We start from the raw sequence: 22535 nt of genomic DNA, 5'->3' as shown, positions 1-22535 counted from the left end.
TAAATTATGTGCACATGTCTAACAATACATAGAAAAGCAAATATAATTTGTTTTATGATATTAAATTTTTCTTAATATTTTCTGTCAATAAAAAATAGTTTAGTTTATTTAAAGAAGAACATTTAAAGACAAGAGGAGTTGCAACCAAATCACTGTGCAACAAATATAAAACAAAGTAAAAACATACCCAATGAAGACAATAAAATTTCACACCCTCAAGCAGATTTCAACAGAATAAAAATAAGTTTTCAAAGAGGATTTAAACAAATAAATAGCCTAGGAGCTGTCACAGTGAGTTACAGTAATCAAACCTTGAAGTTATAAATGCATGAGTTACTGTTTGAAGGTCCTCCATTGAAAGCATCCTCTTGATTCTAGCCATTGATCTTAATTGAAAGAAACTGCTTTACACAACAGCACTGATCTGCTTATTAAAAACGTAGGATCAAACGCAGCACCAATGTTTCTAACACAGTTGTGTACATTTGATGACGGGGGCTAAACTGCTTGGCAATGCCAGATGACACAGTTGTTGGACCTAAAAACATTATTTCAGCTTTATCATTATTCAGCTGTAAAAAAATAATGTCCATCCAGCATCCTGAAGACATATTATAAACAGATTAGACATAGAACAGTTATTGTTTTTAACAGGAATATAAAGTTGAGTGTAGTCCACAAAGAAATTATATGATAAATTATGTACAGAATAAGAAGAAAAGGAGAGGACACAAAATAGAGCCCTGTGGAACACCATATGAGATTTAAGCCGGAGATTAAAAACAATTCCCCAAATTCACAGAAAAAGATATGTCCTTAAGGTTGGAAGTAAACCAGTTCAGCACAGATCAGTGGAAACCATCTACCTGATCAAGTCTTTGATGAACAATATCATGATCTGTTGTATCAAATACTGCATTTCATCAAGCATGATTACGATGCAGCAAGAACCAAGGGAAAGAGTCAAGGCAAAGGAAAATATCATTAGTATCCTTCAAGAGGGCAGATTCAGTACTATGAGATTCCCTAAAACCCAGACTCAAATGTGTCAAAAATATTAAAAGTACTTAAGATAAGATTTTATAATAAACACCGATTTTCAAAACATTTGAGATGAAAGATAATTTAGAAATGGTTTTATAGTCATTTAGGTCATGCTGATCAAGATGCTTTTTGAACAGTGGTTGCATGCTTAAAAGAAGCTGGTACGATTCAATTTGTTAAGGAGCTATTGCTAATAGCAGTAACAACTAGATTTAAGGCTGAAAAAGCCTCTTTAAACCTGAGAAAGCAGAACATCAGAGTAACTAAATGAGGACTTCATACTAAGAACAGTATCATAGAGTCGGGAAAGAGATCGGGAGATCTGATGAAAAGCCATTTCTAGAGGAAAGGAATTTTGATTTAATAGTTTGATATTCATAGAATTATTTCACATTACTTGTATATTGATATTATTGTTTTATGCCATATGTTTATTAAGTTGTGTGCTGCTATATAAGAATAGCAAGTAAAAACAGCAGTATCTATGTGCATTTAATCTGCGCTGAACTGAACTGGTTGTAATTAGTCAGGTGACCCTAGTGGCTCGTTCTGCAAATAATCAGCACAATTAAATCAGATGCAAGAAAATGATCCATATGAATAAAGTAGTGAGAAAAAAACGTGGAAAAAACAAAAATAATGTAGGATGCTACAGAGATTTCAATATTGAAATAATATGCAGAAATGAATCAAACTTGATATCTATCTATTCTTCTTCACTTTAATCCAGATTCAAGTGTCTGCATCATTCTCACAGAAACACATCAGTTTATGCGTCTTGTCAAAATGTAAAAGAAACAAATCCATCGTATTTGGCTTTGATAAAGTGAAGCATGATTTTAGACCCTTCAGGACCATTCTGTCATTCAGAAGATTTTCCTACTACTGCTGAATAAATAACTATTTTAAATGAAAAACTTAAATAAGAGTAAATTAACACCATGATATATTAATAATTTGCTAAATAATATATTATTTTCTGCACAGAGTGAGATTATTTTCTTATTAATATAACAGTAATCTTATGTTATATTGTTTGTAATATGCATTTTAATTTAAAAAAAAGATTAAATAATAACTTGAGAGAGATGTCATGATATCTGGTTATGTTGTGCATAACGTGAGACCGGATCATGTGAGGTTCATCACAGGCGTGTGGCATGTAAAATCTGAAATACTGAAAACAGCACAGTCTCTCTAGACAAACACCGATTCTGTGCACGTGGGGCAGGTTTGAGTTGCATGCTGCAGATGTAAAAACTGAATAATAAATGGTGTATCTGAAGACCAGCGAGCGCTGTCCGGTTTCATCTGGTCCAGAGTTAGGATGGTAACGAGGTCTATTCCTGTACGCTGGTGTTTGACGGGACAGACATTGACACGCAGACGACAGCAGCACAATCAGAGAGCCGCGGGTCAGAGCTTCTCCTGCTGCAGCGTCTGCGTTTGTGAACCAGAGTCGTGGCTCATTCAGATTAACCTTTATGTTTCATTTACTCCTGGCCTCTCGTGCTGTGGTTAATGTCTCAGAGCGCCTCGTTGGAGTTTCAGCCGTTCCACAGATAGAGAAGTGTTGTAGATGAACACTAGACTCGGGTCTGTTTGGAGCTGCAGCATCTTTACTCTTATGCAGATTCATTATTCATAATAAGCTTGTTTTAGAACCTGACAAATTTAGATCCTGTTATATATTTATTTTTTCTGTTAAATTTTTCCAATCTTATTATTATTTGCATGCTAATTAACTGAAATATAAAAAGACTCTCTTCAGGTTTCATATTTTATTATTTTCATTAAAGAGTCCTATTATGATTCTTGTTAATGTAATACATTAGTTTTTGTAATAAATGTTTTTTTGTTTTTTTTTTTACTTGTAAATAAACTAATGCCATGATATCTTAATAATTAATGTTTGCTGGGGAAATTCAAAAAAGTCAAATAGTCCTAAAATATAATTCATTTTCTTCATGAAAACTTAAAAATTCATATTTAAATCCTGTTCTTTCCCTATGACATTATATTCACGCCAATTAACAGAAAAAAAATAACTAAAACCACTCCTCACTATTGCTTATGATTATTTTCATTAAATATTCATTTTTGATTATTGTTAATGAAATACAGTAAAAAAAAATTATATATTTAAATCTGAATAAATTAAATAATGCCATGATTTAGAAATCATTTGCCCTATGAAGGTTTTTGTTTTATTATTATTCCATAATATAATTGATTTTCTTTATTAAAATACATGTGCATGATCTGACAGGTTTTGTGTGCCCTATAATTATCCATCCACATGTAACAAAATAGTACAAATAGCATTTAACAAAAATGTGTACTATAAAATAATCAAATTAAAGGGGGGAACATAAACCTGGCACAAATAGTTGAGCTGTTGTTCTAGAAGACACTCGGGAAGCTTTGAGATGCAGTCGTGATCTGGAAACACAGACACGTGATCCGAGTGCTTGGTGTCTGATGGTGGGCTGCTGTTTGATGAAGTCACACTGCCCTCTCTTGAGCGGATCTGAAGCTGCGCTCGTGTGAGGAGACACAGACCGGACCCCATCAGATCCCGCTGGAGACGGGATGAGGACAGACATCACGCCCCTCGGCCTTCCCTGGCATTAGGCAGATTAGCCGGAAAGCGCATAATGCGGGGTGATGGAATTTGTCATAATTTGCATTGTCCTGGAAAGATGCTGTTTGATCGAGCGGCGCGTGGCGGGGCCTGGCATGTTCCCGCGGGCAGGTCACCGGGTTTTGCGGGATGTGCATCAGTCAAAAAAGCCTCACAACCAATTTGTCACAGACGCAGAGGTCGAGAGCCGTGCCTTTGCCTGCTGACGGCGAGACAGAGCGCTCTCTGATCTGCTGTTCAGATGTCATCAGATGTCTGGTCTCAAACTAATAACAGAACAATAGCTCTCTTCCTGTGTGATCATCTCAGAGTCTGTGACACGGCTCGGGGCTTTTCTTCATGTTTTCTGTTTGCATGGTCATTTTAGTTGAAGTTTTAGTCATTTTGTTGTTTTTAAATATAATATATGTCTGAATATGGTTATTTTTTTGATTTACATAAATGAGAATGATATAAATTTTTTAATCATTACTTTAGAGAGATAGAAGTAAAATGTAATTGTCATCAAAATGTCACAAACCAAAAACAGTTTTTAATCATATATATATATATATATATATATATATATATATATATATATATATATATATATATATATATATATATAAAATCTCATTGTGACATTATTTTCATGCCAATTTTTCAAATTCAATTTCTGCATTTTGCAAATGGAATTTTTTTGTAAATTGTTTTATTTTCATGAAAGATTGCTGTTGGATTCTAGTTAATTTAATACAGTAAATATATATATATATTTTTTTACATTTAAAGAAAACCATTCTAATAATACCATGATGCCATACATAAATAAAACCAATGCATAAATAATTTGCTCATAAATGTATATTTGTTTTTATTTATGTATTTATTGTATTTTGTTTGGTTGTCTTAATGAGAAGGAGCCATTCATATCAATGCATTACAGAGATTTGTTGAAAGATCAGAAAGAGAAATGTTATAGTTCAAATAAAGTATGTTTAGGTTTTGAGAAGTATTGATAATCGTTCACTAATAACCCTGACGTGATCAAGACAGAAGCTGATGTGAGCGCGCTGCTCATCCACACACGTCCACAAACACACACTATATATGTATATGTATGTACACTCGTGATTTTAGTCCAGCTCACTAATTTGTTTTGGAAATTGGCTTGAATTGTAAAGAGAAACTGTTCACTTAAGTTTGTAATTGAGCACCATCATCACACAAGTGTGTGTAAAGCACCTGCTGTATTCGTCTGGAACTCACTATATGTGTGCCATTCCTCAGCCGGATCAATTATGCATGAAGATCCAGTTGGGATGTGTGTCCATTAGCATACCTGATGGTGCTTCTGCTTTTCCTCTCGTGTCCTTGACCAGAGCCACCGAGTTTGACCGTTCGTCAATAGCAGGTCACTTAACCCAGCTCAGCTCTTGAGGTCACCTCCACTGCCACCTCATTACACAAACAAACAAGATCCAGGACCTCTGAGATTTCACTCACACACCATTAAAATGCTGGCACGTCTGCCGCCGGAAGAGGAGCATTTACATGCGTGTTTCCTTTCGGCACGTCACAGAGAAACACGTAAGAAATAAAGCTTGAGGATGCATGGGAGACAACGCTGGGTCTGAAAGTGACACTTTCCTGAAACACACCGTAAAGAGTTAAACGAAACACGGTGGTGTAGTTTGACCCCTATGAATATTAATCGTCTCCCTCTGCTCTATTAAAAATGCATGGGCCGTTGTAGTTGTTGATCAGATTTTGGATGCCCATGCAAATTGGCCTGTCTTCCTTGTCAGCGCGCGGATGAATAATGTAGTTGTGTTGTCTATTCAGGGACACACCATTGACAGTCAATTAACAAGTTTGATTGGTGTCTGAACTCCTTCTTTTGAACTGTTAATTTTATGTAAATAGTATTCCCCAGATCTCGTCCTGGCAGGGTAACCTGAGCCAGCCTCTTAATAATTGATCGCTCCGCACCTGTTTTTTATTTTTAAATATTCTAATAGCCGAGAGGTCTGGCTTCAGAGGTCTGGCCCGATGCCGCTTCTGGTAAATGATGCGCTGATTGATCGCCGTTTGAAGGCTGAGAGCTTCCGGACGTCCGGTAATTTGTAGCTATCTCCGGGCGCTGGATGATGATTCATCAAAGCTGACAAGTGAAGCCAGGAGCCGGGAATCATGAGAAACACATATGATTATGGAAATAGATGTGACTCTTTCTTCCCTCCAGCAAAGCGCTGTTTGTTGGTCTGCTGTTTCCTTGAAAAATGAACAAGATGAATTTCCAAACGTCATCACACTTTTTGAGAAAGGTTCTGATCCTCTGGTTTAGTTCTGCTGCATGAGAATCAATCAGGCCGGCTGAGTTTGGACTAAATGTGTACAGACTGTTTTGTCTCGAACTGGAAATAGCAGGAAGTGATGTGAGTTTGGTTTGATGATTTTCTCCAGTGTAGTGAACTCTATAGAGCATCAAACTAACTGATGCTGGTGATTACTGCACCAGGGTTATTATAGTTAAATTAAACGAAAACCATAACAAGAAAATGTTGTTAGTTGAAATAAATGTTAGCTGAAAATAAATTAAAACAATAGTAATAAATACTTATTTTATTTCAGCTAGTTTCCTAGGGAACAGTTTTTATTTTCATTTAGTTTAATTTGATGTTCAAAATGAACTAAATAATAAAATGAATGAAAAATTTTATAGACATTTAAAAGAAACTGATAAAACTAAAAACTTGAAAAAATAATAATATTGAATTGGAAACATTTCTAAATTTCTAGTTTAACATATTAAAAGTACAGATAAAACTGAAAAAAAAAATAAATAATAATAGACAAAGTAAAAAAAAAAACAGGATAGCTAAAACTTGAAAATGGAAAATATAAAAAGAATAATAAATTTGAAACATTTCTCATTTTCATCTATCTTAAAACAAAACATGAAAAAAAACTAATATAAATTAGTATTAATATAAATTACAAAAACACATCAAAATGTAGTTTAATTTGATACTCCAAAATAACTAAAACTGAAATAAAAACATTTAGAAAGACATAAAATAACAGCAAAATGACTAAACCTTGAATGCTTGATATACTTCTAATACGATATATATATATATATACACACACATACGTGTGTGTGTGTGTGTGTGTGTGTTTGTGTGTACTTAAATTATGAGTTGAATCTATGAGTGAATCCCATCGATTAAAAACTTGCAATCAAATGCTCACTCTGCTGGTCATCTTCAGAACAGAAATGCAGAACATTAACTGCTAACGTTTTAAGCTAACATTATAATCAGAGCACTATTATAAAAGAAAAAAAAATAAATAAAAAAATTGTTAATTGTTATGGTTTCGCCAACGTTAAGTGTTAGCTATCCGTTCATCGAAACATAAAACATTATTTACCCTGTTTATATCTGCAAGGTGTTTGTTACACAATTTCCCTGCGTGTTAACATCAGTAATGATGTTAGTCAAATGTCTATCTTGACTCTTGTTAATGTGTTTTGCCTCGCCCCCAAACATATGATTCAACTATTAGTCGAATATCGGCAAGATTCGAAAATTCCGATTCGACGATGAAAATCCTTAGTCGGGGACACCCCTAGTACTAAGTATATTTTTTATATATATATAAACACACAAACATACATGTATATATTTTTCTATATTTACACACACACACAAACACACACACACACACACACACACACACACACACATATATATATATATATATATATATATATATATATATATATATATTTTTTTTTTTTTTTTTTATACATATATATACATATAGCTATAATTGTATGTCAATAACACTTATATAAAACTGCAATGCATGTCATATGATTACACATTGAAATCAAAATGAAGTCTAATCCTGTCTGTGTTAACAGTAGTGTTTGAAACCGTTCTGAACTGGTCAGTCAGTGATGGCGTCTGCATGTGGAGGTCAAAGCGGCCAGTGTCCTGTGGCCAGGGCTTTAGAGGCGCTCTGGTGATCTGGTTAAATGCAGTATCTGTGCATGCATGCTAATTGGCTCTAAAGCTGCGTTCCACAGTGTGTACCAATTGATGGAGTCAGCTGTGATCGCAGCAGAGGTCACGGTCCTGCCATCCAGGCCTCACACTAAATACTTTACCAGAGCTTCAATTAACACCTGATCACCTGCGGTCCGTTTGATCGGTGGAGACCTGACCTCTCCGGCACACCGCGCTCCTGCACATCTGATGATGCTCCGCCCGTGTATTTTTAGCTGCAGGATTATGTGTCTTCAGAAGAGAGTTCGTCTGTGGATTCTCAGCTAATTATCAGCTTGTTATGAATGCGTAGGAGCTGCACATTTGCATGTGCTTTCATTTCTGGTGTGAAACGGGACTCTAGGTGATAAAATAACAATGAAGGTGTAGCGCGTTAATTGATGCTCAGCTGTTCAAACACAAATGCTTTAATAATGTTAATGAATTGCACCTTTTTTGATGTAAGGCTTCGACATTTGGGTGAAACCATCACAGATTTATTATTTATGGCAGTTTCCACCTATAGGCTACAAATTAGGGCTTGAAACCTTTTCTTTTTCACTAAATGGTTAGTGATTTTAAATGCTGAACCCTCACGAAAGTCTCAGTCAAACTAAATCGTCATTTTTAATTGTGCAAATGCTTTATAATAAAATTATGAATGTTATATAGAATATTATATATTATATATTATATAATACATTGGCTTGTCTGGTTTATAGATATTGGTTAACTTTTATTTCCCATAAGAAATATTAGTTTGAATATAATTTTGGAATATTGCACTTTGTGTTAAATCTGACAACGTGGATTTTGATGTTTCCCATTAGTAAGTTGCTTTGGATAAAAGCGTCTGCTAAATAAATGAATGTAGTTTTAATGTTGATTCACCGTCATGCTGTTTGTTTTGCAGGGAAAACATCTTGTGGTAACACTGCTGCATGCAAAATGTGTGAAACTGTGCAATATTATTTATTTTGCAATACATTGACAGTCAATTCAGATGATTACAAAATTGATTACAAAATGTTTTCATACAGACAATAAATAGAAGAACCTTGAACGTCTGTAAAATGCGCGTAAGAGAACAACATCAAGGCACTTTTTCAAAGTTCCAGAACTTTCGGGGGCGGGGCTTGGGCACTAAACATCCTGATTGGTTGAGCTCACGCAGCATTGTTTGGGTTCAACCACCATTTATTTGGATCAACATTTTCAAAATATTACTGTTTTATCGTGTCATGAAATGTGATTTTAAAAGTATTTCAGTCGAGAATGTAGTTGTTTAAAACTCAAATCTGTGGTTTATTTATAAAGACAGCGCCTATTTAAAAATGTGTTTCGCCGATCTCTGAGACGGTGAGCTCCATTCGATCAGCGGGAGCTCAGTCCTCATGTATCCGCAGAGAGCAGCCTCTCCTGGGATAGACCTTCTGATGTGTGCCGCTGGCTCTGATGTCTCTTTAGTGGTTAAACATAACATATAATTCGTTTTGGGTAAATCTAACATTTTATCTATATTATAAAATGTATATAATATTTAGTTTCATTGTAATGGCTGTATATATACACATATCCCTGAACTAAAAACATTACTGCAGCTGTTATTATGTTTAAATGAAAACGAAAGGAGGCAGTGGTATTTGATATCATATTTCATTTTATTTTAAATATACAGTGAGGAAAATTGCAGTAGCTGACTGATGTTAACAAAGTAGACTGCTGTTTGCAGAATTAAATGAACGCGGACATCACACTCCCGAGTCTAATGCACAAAGTCCGAACTACCGAGGATGCAAGCCCAATATCAGCGCACTGTGTACTGAGAAATGCGCGCAGAACTACATCACCAGTCTATTTGCCTAATCTTCCCGGTACTTTAGACCGTGGTGGAAACACAGAAAGCGACAGGTCTTGGGGGATAAAGTTCCTGGTACAAATGTTCTGGGTTATTTCGGTGGAAATGTGGCATAAGCCACCTTATGTTCAAACTTGGTGTTTATTAAAGCCCCAATCCATGTTGAGGACAGAAGTCCAATTATTGGAATTTCATTTATTAATTTATTTATTTATTAACATGTTCATTCAGGTGTTGTGTGGCTCCCATAATTGAATGTTTGAATAGTGCCTCTTTGAAGTGTTGTGTGTGCAGATCTAGCAGTAATGCCTGTGTGTCATGCGGTGTAACTCTCTGTGTGTGTCTCAGGTGCGGGAGGCGGTGTTCTGTGCTGGACAGATCGCTCTGGTGCCCTGCTCCATGCAGCTGGTGAACGGGCCGGTGGCTCTCCAGGCCCGGCTCTGCTTCAGTCACATGGAGAAGGTTCTGCGTGCAATGGACTCCAAACTCACACTGGCTCACGTGCTGCAGGCGCACATCTACATCACCCATCGTGACCACGCCGCGGCCGTCACAGAGGCCTGGAACAGAGCACTACAGGACGCCCAGGTGAGTCAGTCATTGCTTTAACAGCCCATAAACACAGTGGAAGCTCACTGACCAACATTGTGCTCAACATACCGTATATTACAGATTAAATATCTTCTGATTGACTGTGATTGTGCAGATCTCACTCAGGTGAGATGAAAGCCAGGTTGTTAGCACGACCCGCTGTCCTCAACACACTCAACAAGAAGTTTCTTTTTTTCCAGAGTTGTTTGTCAAGAGGAAATATTTCTGTAAAACAGGTGCACAGTAAGACTGCATGGTTTGAATTTATGCTGCATGTTTTGACTGCAAAATGTAGTTTTTATGCAATATATCGCGATACTAAAAATACAGGAACACAGTCGAAATTTGTAATGAATGATTTATTCTAGAATGTTTGGGGTGATTTTGTAAAGTACATTTCAGTCGTGTGTTTCTGTGGTTTAGTTCTGCATGTGCATAAATAACTGTGTTCAAGCACAGGAATTGGGAACCGCTGGGCTACATCATGTGCCATTAACCAGCGAGAAAACTTTAAAAGCACTACAATACCAGGAAGGAAGACCGTGTTGTTGATGTTTGTCTGCCATTCTAGCTCTGTCTGCACAGCGTGTGTGAACGCACTAATGATGTTTTCTGTCTGTGCGAACAGTGTGCGCAGAGGTCTGCAGATACAAACGTTGACAGTAGGATTGTGCGATTAATCGAAATAGGCATATAATCACGATTTGAGTGTGCGCAATTTCTAAATTGCTTTATAGCACAATTTTCTGCTTCCCCTGACCTCTCCCCTTTAAACCACTTAACTTAATGATTGCTATCGGGATGTGAAAAGACTCTCAACAAGAGACTCTTTCAGTATAACAAAGAAAAAATTTGAAGACAATCACCTATTGCACCTTTAACTGTCACGCTTCTGTTAGTTGTTTTACTTCCTGCCACTCTTAAAGGGGGGGTGAAATGCTCGTTTTCACTCAATATCCTGTTAATCTTGAGTACCTATAGAGTAGTACTACATCCTTCATAACTCCAAAAAGTCTTTTGTTTTATTATATTCATAAGAGAAAGATAGTCTGTCCTGATTTTTCACGGAAAAACACGAGCGCCTGGAGGCGTGACGTGTGGGCGGAGCTAAAGAATCACGAGCGTCAGTAGGCTTTTGTGTTGAGAGCGTTTGGAAGCTGTTGCATTACCTTGAGGGAAAACATCCAAAACAAACCATGGCTAACAGTCAGATTCAGCCGTTTATTTATGATCCAGAATCAGATCCAGAGGCTGAAATTTAACAAGAGCAGCAGCAGCAACGACGTCTCTATGTGGTATGTACTGAAACTGTATATATTTGTTTAGCGGTTTTGGAAAATGACTAAGTTCCACTTAGTCATCTTTTTTTTCTTTTTTTTAAGGTGTACATGTGGAAAGTGCAGTTTGATGACAACATCGCATGTTGTTTACTTGATGTGCTCACGCGCCGATTGCTAAGTTAACAACACAGAGATATTTGAAGCAGTTTTATTCACTGCCTGCGGTTCCAACACACGATCGTGACCCTTTTCCGTTGGGACTGCATTATCCTTAAGAAATAAACGATACGCAAATCCGTCGTCAAACTGGGTCTTGTTTGTAAAACAAGCATCTTCGAAATGCAGGGAGCAAACAAAAACACTTGCACAACTCCGTTGATGCTCTGTAAAAATAAACTCCATCCACTGGTCCCTTAATGCTGTTTCTCTTTTGGTAATCTGTGCAGGGTTGTCTTGCCCTGGCAACCAAAAACACACTCCTTTTGTGACATTTGGCGACGCTCTCGCTCTGATCAGTGAAGTCTGTTGTGCTCTCAGTGCTCTGCTATACGGGAGCGCGCTCTTCTGGCAGAAGTGCCTCAGGACCCATATAAGGAAATTCCGCTCCATCTAACGTCACACAGAGACATACTCGAAAAAAACTTTCCAAAACTTGTGACAAACCTGAAGGAGTATTTTTGGAACAGAAATGTACAACTTAATTTTTGAAACTTTGTCCATGTTTAGCATGGGAATCTCTCTTTAACAGTGTAAAAAACTCAGTATGCATGAAATAGCATTTCACCCCCCCTTTAAGATGTCATGATAATTCATTCTTGTCTATTTGTCTCGTATTTAAGTTGCTGCTGTTTGACCTTTCAGTTGTCTAACAGTAAACAGCTTCAAATGATGTCTTACTCCTTATGTATATGACCAAAAAGGACAGAATATGTGATATGAAGGATGCAGTTCTGCTCTTAAAGTACTCAAGATTAACATAAGATCAGCAGAAACTGTGTGTGTTTGGTCTCCTTTAAATCAAGATGCATTTACTTGAAATGCTTATTGAACAGTTGAACTCTTGTTTTCTGAGAAATTGAACAGAATTGAGGTTGGAAACTTATTTTCCTTTGAATTGAGTAGATTTTTCTAAAACCATGGGCAGATATTCAATCTTTACATTTTGAGACCATACTGACGTATATTCAATTTAACGTCTTCCTTAAATGTTCTTTACTTGGTCTTCAAAAGTGTCTTAAAAATCCTTAAGTTGGCCTTAGTGAAGCCCTGCTTTCACAAATCAGAGAGGTTTTATGTTGATGGGAAAACACTGGCAGTCCTTCAATCTCCTCGCAGATTTATAAACCCTTCTCAATACGCATGTCTGAAGATGGTTGGTGCATGTTGTGTTTCAAGTGTATTTTGTACCATCCATTCAGAAGAAGTGACAGATAAACTAAACTGAGCAAAGCCGCGGTGTGAGAAGTGTGTCGCCTGAGACTGATATTATCCCAATCCTTTTATTAACGTGTTTGCTTTCAGATAGTTGTAATTATTTTCTCTCGCTGTCTGTATTGTTTCATTATTTTATGTTTATTTAAAAGACCTCGATTAGAAAAAAGCAATTAATCCCTGAGACCTCCGGACCCTTCATGAATCTGACGTTTAAATGCAAATGAAGGTGAAATGTTCAAGACTGAGGGACCAGATATTACAGTGTAGACATGGATCCACGTTATGATATGATGTATTTATTCAGAAGTGATGTGTGTGTGAACGTTTGCTGCAGTCGTTCACATGCTGTAATGTAAACCCAGCTCCAGTGCTGCAGCTGTGTGATATTACAGGACTCTAGTGTCACAGGAATATTAATGCACACTAACTTATTATCTCTCGTGTGATTTTTATCATTTATTTCCTTCTCAGATATCAGTGATAATGACATGCATGCTTTTATATTATCATCTTAATCAAATGTTGGTTACACTTTATTTTAAGGTGTCCTTGTTACTAAGGTGTCCTTGTTAAGGTGTCCTTGTGTGTGTGTGCACATGTGTGTGTGCACATGCGTGTGTGTGTGTGTGTGCACATGGGCGTGTGTGTGTGTGCTGTCTGTCAGCAGTGATGTCTAATAAGCAGTGGTGTCTCCTGTGTTCACTCAGATCATTGACAGTCTGCTGTATTTGTTCACTCGTGTGATATGATGGAGAAGCTTTCTTTAGATGAATGATAAACCAGTCGTCGTGTTCACCGGTGTCTTCAGCGTGCATCCAGCAATCAGAGCCTAGTTAAGAGCTGGAGCTGCTGAAGCAGAAGAAACGCAGCCGTGTGCTTCTGACAGAGCGTTCATAATGTCTGTAATGGGCTGTGTGATGGAGTTTAGGGGGTTAATTGGCGGCTGAGCAGATGTGTTGTTTGTGGAGAGCATTTAACTTCAGATCAATCAAAACAACTTGATAAAGTTCTTGAAGTGGTGCATCAGCTCTCTCACACACCTACTGCAACTATTACATTTGCACTTATGCATCTGGCAGACTGTTATTCAAAGCGACGCACTCTGCTTTCGTTATTACACCTTCAGTCATGTTCCCTGGGAATCGAACCCGTGACCTTAGCATTTAGATCTAGCTATGTTGTATTTATAGTGTTGTGTAGCGCTGGTCTCAGTATCAGTGCTGCAGTGCCACACTCGAGCATTCAGAGACTGAAACACTGCTGGTGTTTGTTCTGTTGATTCATTTAAATACTGGACAGATTTGATCTTTTAAGAAATTTCAACATTTGTTGGTTTTGTTCTCGTACAAGATTCAAATTTTGGCCAGTTTTTTTCTATTAGTTAATTTAAATAATGCTCAGAAATGTAATTTTCAACATTGTACAGTTTTGTTCTATTTATTCTGTCTATTATTATTATTATTATTATTATTATTATTTAGAAATTTAAATATTGGTAAATTTGGTTCTGTTATGAAATTAAAATATCGGTCAGAAATGTTAATATTGATCAAAGATTTAAATATTCAGTGGGTTTTTTTCAGTTAAGAGATAAGTGTATAAAATGTTTTGTTCTATATATTTATTCAGTCAAGAAATTAAAATATTTGATTATTTTTTTATTAAGAAATTAAAATACTGGTCAATTTTGTTTTGACATGGAATCAAAAAAAAAAAAAAAATATATATATATATATATATTTCTTTTAAAATATTGGTCAGAAATTTAAATATCAATCACAGATTTGAAAGACTTGAAAATCTAAATATTGGTCAGTTTTGTTTTACTCCAGAAATTAAAATATCGGTTGGTTTTATATTCTTTAAAGGTATTTCAGTGCTGGTAGGAAATGTAAATATTTTGTTCTATTAAGAAATGTAAATATTGGTATATATTCAATACTGATCTTTTTTTTTTTTTTTTTGAGAGAGAGACAGAGATAATTTTTACTGTCTGATTAGGCCTAAAGATTGTGAAAAAAGAAGAGCAGCTTCAGAAATTCAGTAATTATTTTAATATATACATTATTTAATGTTGGAAACAGTTGAGCTGCTTTTTATTTTGTGGAAACTGTGTGTGTGTGTGTGTGTGTGTGTGTGTGTGTTTGTGAAATAAATATTCAGTAAGATTTTTTCCCACAAAAGTAGTAGGAATTAATACTTTTATTAATCAAGTACACATTAAATTGACCAAAGGGGACAGTAAAGACATTTATTAATATTACAAAAGATTCTGCTTCAAATCAATTCTATTCATCTGTGAATCCTGAAAAATATAAATTTACCACTGTTTTCCACAGAAATATTGAGCAGCACAACTGTGTTCAACACTGATAATAATCAGAAATGTTTCTTGATCAGTAAATCATCATATTATCATGATTTCTGAAGATCATGTGACACTGAAGACTGGAGGAATGATGCTGAAAATACAGCGGAGCATCACAGAAATACATTACACTTTAACACAGATTCACACAGAAAACAGATGTTTACATTACAATAATATTTCACAATATTACTTTTTATCAATTGATGCATCAGTGGTGAGCAGCAGAGACTCTTTCAGAAACATGTTGAACATCTTCTGGCAGTGTGGTGTCACACAGGTTTGGTCTGAGGTGGCACTGAATCAGTTTTGGGCTGGCCGTGACCCGTGAAGCTGTGTTTCAGCTCTGGGCTGAGAGGTCCTCCTCTAAAGCCACTGAACGAGTCCCTTCTGATCCCAGCGCAGCCTTATTACGGCCCCCGAGGGCCATTAACAGCCTCCCGTTCATTACGGCTCCTCGCACTGTTAAGTGCTAATCTCAGGCTTGTTACAGACGTCTGAGTGAACACTTTACACACTGTTTAAAGCTGCTATTGTTTACTGGCAGCCGCACAGAAAAGTGGCTCGATGTTGAACTTCAATCAGCTTTAATCTGGATGTAAGTGCAGCGTTCGCCCGTCGGGTCACGAGCCTGGAATTGGGAGAAAAGGCTCTCTACGCCGCCTCTGATTTATTCAGCGTCTGCTTTCGAGGGAATTTCAGAATAAAGTGTATGTAACCCGTCATTATTCTGCTGTGCTGGAGAGGGATGTGAGTGGATGAAAATTGATCCAGCCGATTGAAAAGAGGGTTAAGTGTTTTTGCCCTTATCGACGGCCCAACAAAGCGGCTGTTGTATAAAACACTCATTTGTCCCCCATTAGCAGATGAGACGGTGTTATTTGAGCGCTGCATTGAGTTTGAGAGGCGATAATGGCCCGTGTGCAGATGCCAGCCCAGAATAAAGATTTGAACTCCTTGAGGAGGAGGAGGATGATGAAGACTTTTCAAGCCATCGCTCTCCAGTGTGGTGAGATGGTGTAAAATGAGCCGTGCGTGCCTCGAATCAACAAGACTCAGCTCGGATCTGTGGCTCTTAGTCTTATTTCAGCTTTGGTGATGGAAGCACTTAAAGCATTCATATATAATGCATTAAAAAGGTCTTTTTTAATATACAATGCATTATATGATCTTATGAATAATTGTGTGCACCTGATAAATATTGATATTTTACTATTCATTGCTACACCTTGCATTAAAACACGACAAACAAACCTTCAGATATTACTGTATAATGCATTTTAACTGGTTACAATTATTCATGAAAAACACATTGCATCATACATTACAAACACCTTTGTTTTGCATTGCACATAAAAAAGGCTTTAAGCAGAAAGTCTCACATTCATGAAGTCATTGCATTTGATGTTGCATGCACTGCACAAATGAAACATTCTTAAACGTTTACTTGAGATACACAATGAACAGGGACATGAAGTCTTGTTTTCTGAGAAATGAAGTTTTAAAGTTATAGATTCTTTGAATGAGGTTTATTTTTCTGACCACACTGGGAGATATTTGCTTTTGTTTTAATGAGCTCTCTCCGTTCCGATGCATTTCTGTGTGTAACTTCCTTAGATTTTCTTAACTTAGCGTTGGGTTTTATCTTCAGTGTTTTGAATGAAACACATGTCCAGTCGTCAGTGCTCTCGTCTTCTCCATGTTCTCAGGAGGAGTGTGAGGCAGCGGTGCGGGTGGAGAGCAGTGTTGTGGTCGTGCCGTCGTTACCCAGAGGAGCAGCGGTGGAGCTACACGTCACAGCTGTGCAGGACCGTCCCACAGACAGATCGTCTCATCCCAGCGTCTCACAGATCCACGGAGGAAGCGTGGAGGGCCGTCTGCTGCGGTCCAGCTGTGCTCGATACGCCTCTCTGTCCCTCAGCGTGAGTGTGAGCGATCCTCCCGCAGCGGCCGAGAGCGTCACCCATCAGCTGCTGTCCTCATACCACAGCGCTCTTCAGCAGACCAGCGCTCTCTCTGCCCTGTGTGCCAGAGTCTTCTACAAGAGACACCACGCGCTCGCCTCACAGATCGCCACAGGTACACCTCATCTCCACACGCTTTCGTTTTCAGCACTCGCTCTCACACCGTCCCAGATCAGGAGGAGTGTGTGTCTTCATCAGGTTTGAAGAAATGCAGCATTGCATCAGTGTCTCATCAATGGATGCTCTGCAGTGAATGGGTGCCGTCATAGTCCAACAGCTGATAAAAACATCACAATAATCCACAGCACTCCAGTCCATCAGTGAACATCTGGAGAAGACAAAAGATGAAACACATCCAGCATTAAAATGATTTTAACTCAAACACATAGAGTCTATAATCCATAATAACACTTCCTCCAGTGAAGAAGTGCATCTGCTGTTGTCTCTCACAGATTAGTTTAGATCTGTTTAAACGCTGCTTGATCTGTGCAGATTTCTCTCCTGATTCAGACCAGAACACTTTCTCACTGGAGGAAGTGTTATTATGGATTATAAACTCTTATATTATATAAGTCTTATAGACTTTTAGAAGAGACAGTTAATTATGTGTTGATGGATCATATGAGTGCACACACACAGATTCATTCAAAAGTGATTCGTTCAAGAACACTGATTCACTCAGGAACGAAACACTGCCGTGTCGCTCAGAGATGCACAACATTTCTCTTCAGTTATTTCTCTTGGCAAAATAGAGAAAGACAGATATTAACTTACGTTTTTTTTTACTTTTGTATCAAATCAATATCACATTTGCAGTCGTGCTGATATTGGAGAAAAACAACACTCCTGCTTGGTGTGATATTGCTTAAATATCTTATAGAAATATAAGACACAACTCATACAGGTGCATTTCTGTTCCCATATATCTAACACACACTAACACACACACTCAAACTTTATGAACTTCTTATATAATATATAATTTTTATTTTTATTTAATTTTTTACAAAAACTTCATGACATTTCTTAACGTCTTTAAGCAGATTATCATGAATCTGGCACCGATATCAAGATCATATTAGTAGCCCTGTCACACATGTCCAGTGTGTTCATATTCACGGGACGCTTCTGGAGTACAGTTTCAGTCATTCATCAGCCGGACACACGAGGTGTTAATGAAACTATAGTGTGAGGTGCAGAACAGACATGAGATGAGAACAGAAGCACTCTTCAGGACTGGACTGATGTCTGATCTGATCTGAGGTCAGATGGGTTTATCTGGATCTTCAAGACGGGTTTCACATCAGATCTGTTGTGATGAAGCTCTTAGGAACTGACAGATTCTCCAGCAGCACGGAAGAAAAGAGTGGCAGAAACCTGAAGATATCCTGAATATAAGATAACCTGCTATATTATATTTAGATTAGCTTACTATAGTTTAAAACTAAAACCATTAAAAAAACATTTGCATTACTTGAAACAAAACAAATGTTAATTGAAATGAATTGCATTTAAAGTGTTTTTTAATTATTATTTCAATAGTTTAACTTCGATGTTCGCAAATGACTAAAAACATTTTTATTTTATTATTTTTTTACTTTTGTTAATAAAGTTTATTTTTTTTTCTATTTTAGTTTATTTCAGCTGGTTGATGAAATTAAGTATTAAAATAACTAGAACTAAAACCAAAATAAAAATGTACAAAAATTATATTGATATTTTTAAAGCAATAACCAATTAAAAAGCAATCAATAAAAATTACTACATTTGTAAAAGAAAAAGAAAACAAATTCAAACTGTTAATTGATAAAAACAATTAAAAAACACAAATACTAAAACTTTAACTGAAACACAAAACCTAAAAAATCTAACTAAAAACTGATTCAAATTATTAGTAGCTACAATAGTATCTCAGGAATATTGTTTTATTATATTATCTTTCATAAGGCATCTAAACTCTCTGTTTAGTCTCACAGATAATTGAACAGGAGTGAAACTGTAAGCAGTGACATGTTTTGACAAACACTTCTGAACTCTGAGTTATGATTCATGAATCTGTCTGAAGCAGCTGATTTCTCCGCGTCTGTGAAGCATGGAGCATATGTTCAGACACGCTCGTCCTGAAGCCCAGAGCCGCTTCACGGGTCACAGCTCCACACACATCAGAGCAGAGATGAACCCTTCTGCTTGAGCCTGAACACACAGATCTCCTGACTCCTGGAGGAGTGTTTGGCTTCTGGACATTCAGACACTTCTCAGAGAGCGACTGACTGTCTGACGCGTGATGTTCCTCAGCAGAAATGAGCCTGTGTTTACATGTTTGAACACTTCATATGCAAACCATAACCTGGCAACACAAGAGTTACTTCCTGTGTATTTCATATAAAAAACAGTTTTTGCTTGTGAGTTGTGAGATCCATATCTGAACCACCAGACTTTTACAGCTCATATAGTCTGATACAGTGAGAATATTGAGGAAAAAACTGCTCAAAATAACCCTAATAATGATAATAATACTCAAAATAGTAATACAGAGTAATACCCAAATTAAGCAAGAAGCTAGTATTGAATTTCATTCAGCAAATATGATGCAGGACGGTGATATTAAAGTTTCTTATTAATTTGAAAACCAGCCTAAAATGGTTTGCGGGTCTCATCCTGCCATGAAGTTGGTTTGTGGTTCCTGTTGACTGTAAAAGTGTTAACGGAGGGCGGATCCATCTTTAGGAACACACAGCTCTCATGAAAGGCAGACATGAGTGAAGGCAGTGAAGGTGACCGTGTCTCCTGTTGAGAGTGCAGTGTCCAGGAGAGCACCACAGAGGAAAGCTGCTCTGATACTCTCCGTGCCATCGGTGACGTGCTGAGCTTGTGTTCCTAATCAAAGAGTCAGAAGAGAGAGTCCAGCTTCTGTCCCGGCCTCCCTCCGCTCACTTCTGTAGTTCACACACTGACCTCCGCGTCCCATCGCCGCACTGCATTCACACTCATTACAGTTAAAGGGTTAGTGAAACACAAAGTCATTCAATTTGGGTCATCTTTGAAACATGAATTAAGATAAATGAGAGGTTTTTGACTATAAATGAAGCCATTCAGCAGTTTAACTGAACAGATGTAATTTAGTCTTTTATACACACACAAACACTGCTGTGTTTACCATATGTGTACGCTGTTTAGATGCAAATGAAACGTGTTCATCATGTAAAGGGATTGTATCTCACAAGACTTGGATTAAATCGCTTAATATGGATTTGATTCACATTTCTGTTTTGGATCTTCTAAGTTCTGGTTACCTGAAGAATCAGTGGGAAACAGAAACCTCTCGGGTTTGATTACACACGTCTTCATTTGTGCTTCTGAGATTCACCAATGATTATGGGTTTGTAGCAACAGCACGAGGACATGGCAGCGTTTTCATTTCGCTTTAAACGGGTGATGTGACTGTGTTTGACCACACATTGACCCGCAGTGTGACCCGATCAAAGCCGTGTGTTCACCTGTTTCAGAAGTTCTGCTACATTTAATCATTTAGCAGACGCTTTCATCTGAAGTGATTTACAAATGAGGACAAGAAGCGATCAAAACCACCGAGAGAGCAACGTGTCTCAGTAACAACACAATACATGTAGATAAAGGCTTTCTATTTATTTTACAAGTAGATAGAATTGAAATAGAGTAGAGAGTAGTGTTAGTCTTTAAATAAAGAAAATGACTAGATAGAATTGAAATAAAGTAGAGCGCTAGTGTTCATATCAAGTTTTTTAAATAAAAAGAAAATTAGATAAAATAGAAATAGATTGGAGAGTGTAATAGGATCTCTTTTTAATAGACAAAAATGAAACATAGAAAAATAGAATGTATTCTGTATTTTACTTTCCATACATATACACATTTTGATAAAACATGATGTTTTAGGACCAATTCTCTCAGTTTTGAATAGAAATATTAGCAAGCATTAGAGTTGGAGATGTCGAGCACCTTGTGTTGAGAAGGATAGAGCAGATGCTGCTGATGTTTCATTCACTGAACATTTCACATATAGATTATTTATTATTTTACAGTGTCCTTGTTGCAGTTTAATTATACATACTATTAATTAGCTATATGTGCTTACTGTAGGGTTAGGTTTAGGGCCAATTGTATGCATTTATGCAGTTTATTGTTATTACTATAGTAAGTACATGTAACGTGTAACCCTAAAATACAGTGTTACCTTCGTTTTTACAATAATCACCTTCATATTTCATGTGTCTTTTCTGTGAAGATCTTTAACGAGTGATTTTTTTTATACATTTCCACCACTCTGAACACAACTTTCTTTACCCAGATGATTAATAAAGAGACGTGTGGTATTTACATCGACTAGTTCAACATCACAGAATCGAACCCTTGACTCAGGGAGATGGATCCGTGCACTAAACATCAGAAGAGCTTCTGAATTCCCCCCGCGCTTACAGACCTTCCCGATCAATTCTTCTGCAGATCCTACAAGCTGTTAATCTGTTGCAAATGGCCAACTAAAGATTTTCTCCTCCTCTGTGTACACACACAACACACTGCTCTGACCATGTGTCTGCAGGTCAATGAGTGAGGATGCAGTGTGTGTGAAGCGTGACCCTGTGCTCTTGTGTCTGCAGGGCTGGAGCAGCGCTGGAGCGGTGCACTCGGTCCTGCTGTGGCTCTGGTTCCTGTTGAAGATCTGCCGGATCTGTGTGTCCTGATCTTCTCCTGCTGGCTCAGTGTGTAGTGGAGTGAACCCCATCCGCTCCTGTGACTGTGGAGATCTGCTGGGGCTGATGTCCAGCTCAGACACCTCTGGGTTTTAAATGTGTCTTTTTATTAAAGGGTTAACTCACTCAAATCATGGCTCTGTCATCATTTACTCTCCTTCATGTCTGACTTTTATTCTCAAACACAGATTGTCTTCTTTTCCCTTCAGTGAAAGTGTACGGTAGTGATGCACTGAAATATCAGCAACAAGTTTATTCAAAACGGAAAAAAAAAGAAAAAATGTAAAAAGTGATTTCTTGAAATGAGATGTAAACAAACATGTCACATAACTTTCACATTTCGCTTAGGAAAGACATTCAGTATCTATAAACTCAATAGATAGGAAAGAAAATACTTTAGAGAGAAGCATCTTGATAAATGCACTATTACTATTATTATTTTTTTACTGAACCCATTAGTAATGTTTTATTTAATGTACTTTTGGTTATTATATCTGTCGTGAAATCATTTTTCATTACAGCCACCATTAATGTCTATATTTGAACAACTAATTGATGTAAAAACATAATTAAAATGGTTTCTATGAA

The 22535-nt window shown here is 37.0% G+C and overlaps 1 protein-coding gene across 4 annotated transcripts in view; it reads left to right on the top strand.

Moving 5' to 3' along the window:
- Positions 1-22078, top strand: part of dph6 (diphthamine biosynthesis 6) — a 52767-nt gene extending 30689 nt beyond the window's left edge. For 2 of the 4 annotated variants that reach the window (XM_052530019.1, XM_052530015.1), the window contains 4 exons: positions 9929-10168; positions 10372-10407; positions 16963-17332; positions 21855-22078. In XM_052530019.1, coding sequence (XP_052385979.1) covers positions 9929-10168; positions 10372-10407; positions 16963-17332; positions 21855-21964 — 756 coding nt within the window. In that variant the 3' untranslated portion in view covers positions 21965-22078. The remainder of the gene's footprint in view (positions 1-9928; positions 10169-10371; positions 10408-16962; positions 17333-21854) is intronic. The other 2 variants (XM_052530018.1, XM_052530016.1) reach the window with 2 other exon arrangements.
- The last annotated feature ends 457 nt before the right edge of the window (positions 22079-22535 follow it).

This window comes from Carassius gibelio, chromosome A17 (genome assembly GCF_023724105.1).
Source record: "Carassius gibelio isolate Cgi1373 ecotype wild population from Czech Republic chromosome A17, carGib1.2-hapl.c, whole genome shotgun sequence".
NCBI lineage: Eukaryota > Metazoa > Chordata > Actinopteri > Cypriniformes > Cyprinidae > Carassius > Carassius gibelio.
Note: the sequence above shows the minus strand (reverse complement) of the source record. Positions and strands in the feature narration are given on the sequence as shown.